General features: G+C 39.1%; 1 protein-coding gene across 1 annotated transcript; it reads left to right on the top strand.

The window, feature by feature from the left end:
- The first annotated feature begins 2,514 nt into the window (after positions 1 to 2,514).
- LOC140147085 (craniofacial development protein 2-like) lies at positions 2,515 to 3,285 on the top strand. The gene has a single exon (XM_072168856.1). The coding sequence runs from the start codon at positions 2,515 to 2,517 to the stop codon at positions 3,283 to 3,285; it is 771 nt and encodes a 256-aa protein (XP_072024957.1).
- The last annotated feature ends 3,184 nt before the right edge of the window (positions 3,286 to 6,469 follow it).

Below are 6,469 nucleotides of genomic sequence, written 5' to 3' on the forward strand. Positions count from 1 at the left end.
TTATTTTTTGAGATATTGACCATATAAGGCATCAAAATGAACTTTTTAAAATTCACAAACGCCTATTTGCACAAAATGATGCCTAAAATCGGAAATAGACCAAAATATAAAAAAATGGGAAAACCGTTTCTTGAGTCGATCATGCTTCTTACGATGATCATATTTGCTTACCTATAGATGCTGTATTTATTGAGTTATCGTGTACCTAAATCGTCATTTTACCGAGAAAATGAACATTGAAATAATGGCCGTTGAAGTTTAAAGTGGTCACATTTTGCACATTCATCGAATCTCACAGGAGAATGCGGTAGTTTTCGTTTTTCTACCTTACATTACATGAACATCGGGTAAATCCACGGCCCCTTGAGAAGTTTGAGCGAAATCCATTCATAACTTGATTTTTAAAATCGGGGGAAAGAACTTGAAAAAACCCACATTTTATCAGCTAAAACGGAGCCATATGACCACTAGGTTTTTGTGAAATCAGTGCTTCCGTGGTGTTTCCATAAGATGCGCCGCGCATGCAGATAAGCGTCGCGTATGCGTAGCGTATTTGTGCGTTACCAAATTGCGCGATACGCAACGCGATGCGTTGTTGCCCGCGTGTACCCTGCTGGTACAACAAAGATTTTCTTTCCTTTTCAATTTCAAACACGAGTGGAATAGTGAAATAAAATCCTTAAAATATTGCAGTTAGAGTTTACAAATCTGGATTTTCATTCCTTGTATTTATAAAAAAAACATAACAAAGTACAAACATATAAAAAAAAACTCAATTTCATGAAAGAAACAATGTCTATAGTACACAGCCGCGTTCGAAAGGGTAAAATCACAATTGTGCCACTTTTACTATGGAAGAGGGCTGTACATGTCAAGTCAATAATAGCTGATGTTGATGATACGTCTAATGCATTAGACACATCAACATCAGCGCGCGTGCATTATTTTGTATAATTTCTCTCCCAACAAGTAATACGGGTTCCTAACCTATAAGTGTGTCATATTTGTTTGTCTGTTAACATTTCTTGAGTGACATAGAGAACAGTAGACCTATTTACCATAAGAAAATCATTGGCAGCACAAGTATTTAATTTAACAGCAGAATTTATCTTTTAATCTGTTTTAAGTGGGAAAAGAGAATCATTATACCTGTATCATGATAAAACAGTAAAAGTTAAAACAATTTTGTATCGTTGTATAATGCATTCTTTTGATTTCATGAAGGAATTCTTGATAAACTTAATGCTATCATTGATTTACATGTACAGCCCGCTTCCCGAGTAAAAGTGGCACAATTGTGATTTTACCCTTTCTTTGTTAAGTTTGCTGTGAGCAATTGCAACCATTCTTTTCTTTAGTTAGACGTGTAGAATTTGTTCTTTCCAGTGGCATTTTCATTTGTAGCAGATTCCTTACAGATCTCGAGTTACATCCCCTCTAACATGAGTTGACTTCTTTTGACTCAGCCTGTACGTTAATAATTACCAAATGGCGGGTATGTGTATCCTAGGTCGAACAGTGACGTGACAAGAGGTCGCGACATTTCCCTTATTCGCTGTCGTAGTGCACGCTAGAATATGACCGTTGTAGGTCAACTGGATCACGCTTTCTTTGTTACGAACCACTGATCGAAATGATCACAACACAAAGCCTACGGCATATCAAAATTCGGAACAGATGTATGAGCCCAGGCTTGGAGCAGTAACCAATGGTTACTAACGTGCACTACGACAGCGAATAAACTCACATTGGCGTTGAATACAGCGAGATCAGTACCATGCAATCATCGGATCGATTGCTGGGATTCCGAAGAGGACCCAATCCTGAAGTGACTCAAAATATCATGACCTATTGTTATCAAAGTGACCAATTAATTCTGATTACGATCGTTTAGTTTCCGTTCAAGACCATGAATACGGAAACTCTACCACATATTAAAAATCAACAAACACACGTAGTTTGTACGGAACATGCCCAAAATATCTTGAAATGGACAACGGGTTCAAAGGGCCAAAAAAGGGCCAGGGTTTTAACTATTGCATTCTGAACATGGTGTTCATCTTTAATCCACCAATTAATCACTCCCAAATGAGTGGACAAATCGCCGTAACTTTGACAAAATACTATTTAATTATATACTATTTTGCCACAAAATGTCATTAAATAAGTTGCGCCCGGTACGGGTCCACTCCTCCCTACATCAAAACAAAAAGCTAGCCCAACTATCCCTAAAAGAATATTTATTGTTCAATCAATATAAAGAAACAATTTATTATGATTATCATTAAACAATAATTAGACCTACATGATATAACAAGGATAATCTCTCCTGGCACTTGTCGGAACAACTTTAATTTTGAACCCCTATACAAAATACAGGTTGTATATGCACAAAATCCATATTTTTGTGATCCTTACAACCAGACAGATAATTTGATATGCTAATGATTGAATGTTTAATAATTGACTCCTGTATAACACTATTTGAAAATTGGAACGTGGAATGTTAGAACGATGAACCATGGTAAACTGGACATTGTAACCCGAGAACTTGATAGAAATGATGTCAACCTTATAGGAATTTCTGAGATGAGATGGACAGGAAAAGGGCATTTCACCACACCTGGCAATCATGTTGTCTACTACTCTGGCAAAGACACAAGGAGGGAGTATGGTGTTGCTTTCATTGCCAACCCAGATGTTGCCCGGTGTGTTCTTGGATACAACCCAATTAATGAGAGAATCATTACTATCCGAATACAAGGAACACCAATGAACATATCTGTGATTCAAGCATACGCACCTACCTCGGCATCAAACGAAGAAGAAATCAAAACCTTTTATGATGACCTCCAAATGGCTATAGACAGTATCAATAAGAGAGATATCATGATCATCACTGGAGACTTCAATGCAAAAGTTGGAGGACAAAGTACCAACAAAAATGTGATGGGAAACTGTGGCCTGGGAGAACAGAATGAGAGAGGAGAAATGCTTATTGACTTCTGCCAAGAAAACCACCTTATCATCCTCAATAATTTCTTTATGCAATACCCAAGGAGGCTCTACACCTGGACATCCCCAGACCATAGTACAAGGAATCAAATTGATTACATTTTGGTCCAGAAGAGATGGCGATCTAGTTTGTCTGCAAAGACATATCCTGGGGCAGATTGTGGATCAGACCACCAACTCCTTATGTCAACCATGAAGTTTAAGCTGAGACCTAAAAAACAACAAAAAAAGCCTACCAGATATGATGTGAGTAAGATCAGAAGCTATTAGACGATGATCCAGAGGAGTCCACACCAGAAGAACTGTGGCAAGAAATCAAAACTGTAATTACATATACAGACCAGAAGACACTCCCCAAAAGAAAGAACATGAAAAAGCCCTGGCTCTCAGAAGAGGTTTTCAAATTGGCGGATAAAAGAAGGAAAATAAAGGAAAGGGGACTTGATAAGGATGATAACCGCCAGGATTATCGTGACCTGAGCAGGAGAATACAAAAACAGGTCAGGAAAGATAAAACTGACTTCATCAAGCAGAAATGTGCCGAGGTTGAAAGGGACAATGTAACAAACAACACCAAGGACATGTATAGAAACAAACAAACCAACTCACAGGCTCAATGTGCTGAAAGATGAAGCTGGCAACATCCTTGCAGAAGAAGACGAGAACAAAACGAGGTGGAAACAGTATTGTGAAAACCTGTATGCATCTAGAGACGGAAATACACCTGAAGTAGAATCTGATCAGGAAGACAGACTTGTACCCGAGTCCAGCTTGTCCGAGTCCGAGCCGAGCCGAGTCCATTTGTATCCGAGTCCGAGCCAAGTCCGAGTCCTTTTGTGTCCGAGTCCGGACTCGAGTCCAAGTCCGGGGGTGCCGAGTCCGAGCCAAGTCCGAGTCCAACAAAAATAAGACCCAAGTCCGGACTCGAGTCCGGTTCGAGTCCGGACTCGGTCAGAGTCCATGCCCGGAGGTGGGGGTGTCATTCAACTTTAATGTTACAGGTATTTGCCCATATTGCTTAGTAGGAGCCTATTTGTATAAAAATAGGTCATTTGGTATAACAAAATAAAAAGGGGTAATTGGGTATAAAATTTTGAAAGAAGGGGGTCATTTGGTATAACATTTTGAAAAAATGGGTAATTATTTTCAAAAAAAGGAGCAAAATTTTATATTTTGTTTCTAATTTGAAAAGTTACAATTCAAATTTGCTGAAAACAAAGAAAATTTCAAAGTTTCCGCATAATTTTATGGCATTTTGATAATAAAATTGTAGAAAAAGAAGGTCATTGGTCAAAGGTCACTCACTACACCACACACCACTTTCAATAATTATACACATCCACCCTACCAAACCCCACCCCACCCCACCTTACCCCATCAGTTGACATTTCAAAGACTCGACACAACTCAACCAACCAACCGTACACACATACTTCAAAGACCCATACCCATGAACAGGACATGTATCCGGGTATGTATCAGACCACCTATACCAGACAGCAGTCATGTGGGGGTATGTGTGTAGCACAGTTAACTGGCAACCAGGGACGAGAGAACATGTAAATGAATTGCAATGTATTATACATTATATAGAAAAATAACATCATCATCGTTATCATCATTGTTATCATCGTTATCATCATTGTCATAATAATAATAATCCTAACAGAAATTCAACTTTAATTATTAAAAAACATTTCAAAATTGTCCCACACAAATGTGCAAGCTTGTGCAGTAGGTACTAGGTAGTGAGCACACACAAACTACTATAGCCCTGTTTGGATGAGTATCAATTTACACAGTGGGAGCTGAGATGTATCATGGTCCAGTGTGCATTTTTCTCTCTTTCAGGAGTAAAATGGATCGGAAAGTTCCATGAAAGAGATCTTAGATATTTTTATATAGTCCAAATATTTAATAAAATTATGCATTTAATTAATTATCAATTATTTCATTAATGATAGCAATAATATGATTCTGCCAAGTGACAGATAAATCTAAATAATTTGGTGGATATTTAGGATATATGACAGATCACATATTTGACAGCCCCCAATTAATTTGGGAAATGGCCAAATAAGTAAAGTCAACAAATCTGAGATCTATTTTGACAATTTTAGATAATCATTTCACATTTTACATGGATTTTAAAATTGGACTGGATTCGGACTGGACTCGGCTTCGAGTCCGAGTCCTTTTGTGTCCGAGTCCGAGCTGAGCTGAGTCTTTTTGTGTCCGAGTCGAGCCAAGTCCGAGTCCAACAAAAGTGGACTCGAGTCGGACTCGAGTCCGAGTCCGGACTCGAACGATACATCACTGCAGGAAGATGTAAATGCTGACCCAGACATCTTGATGTGTGAAGTTGAGCAAGCCATAAAAAGACTCAGGAATGGTAAATCACCCGGAATTGATAACATCCAGGCAGAATTGTTGAAAGAAAGTGATGCTGATGTGTGAAGTTGATGTGTGAAGTTGAGCAAGCCATAAAAAGACTCAGGAATGGTAAATCACCCGGAATTGATAACATCCAGGCAGAATTGTTGAAAGAAAGTGATGCTGAAGGAGTCGCCATTATCCACAAACTCTGCAACAAGATATGGAGAAGTAAAGAATGGCCGGAAGACTGGAAAAGAGCAGTGTTTCTCCCGCTACCAAAGAAAGGGGACACAAGGGAATGTGCAAATAACCGTACCATATCTCTTATCTCTCATGCCAGCAAGGTACTGCTCCATATCATTGCTGAAAGAATTAGGGGTCATCTAGAAAGTGAGTTACCACCAGAGCAGGCAGGTTTCAGGAGAGGAAGGGGAACTAGAAACTAAATTGGAAACCTGAGAAACCTAATGGAGAAAAACATGGACTTCCAACAACCTTTATTTCTGTGCTTCATTGATTATTCCAAGGCATTTGATTGTGTCCAGCATGGAAAATTATGGATCATCATGAAAGATATGGGCTTCTCTGCACATGTGGTGGATTTGATTAGATCTCTTTACAAAGGACAGGAAGCCACAGTAAGAACAGAAGGTGGAGATAGTGAATGTTTTACAATTGGCTAAGGAGTACGCCAGGGATGCATTTTGTCACCATAAATGTTCAACATATATGCCGAGCATATCATGCGGAATGCACTTGATGGCTACGAGGGTATGGTTTCAATTGGAGGACGACAAATAAGCAACCTCAGGTATGCTGACGATACCATCCTCATTGCAAGAACAGCTTCTGATCTACAAGATCTTATTAAACGAGTTAAGAAGGGCAGTGAGGAGTATGGACTGTTTCTCAATGTCAAGAAGACAAAGGTCATGATTTGTGGTGGAAACGTAGACCAACAAGTGAAGGCAGGTGGAGAGGACATAGAGGTTGTTAATACTTTCAACTTCCTTGGATCCCTCATTGTAGAGGAAGGAGGCAGCTCCCAGGAAATCAAAAGACGCTTGGCTATGGCAAG

The sequence above is a fragment of the Amphiura filiformis genome, chromosome 3 (genome assembly GCF_039555335.1).
Source record: "Amphiura filiformis chromosome 3, Afil_fr2py, whole genome shotgun sequence".
Lineage (NCBI taxonomy): Eukaryota > Metazoa > Echinodermata > Ophiuroidea > Amphilepidida > Amphiuridae > Amphiura > Amphiura filiformis.

What these genes read in the sequence shown, in the direction of transcription:
- LOC140147085 (XM_072168856.1), top strand. Translation starts at nt 2,515, where the DNA reads ATGAACCATGGTAAACTGGACATTGTAACCCGAGAACTTGATAGAAAT.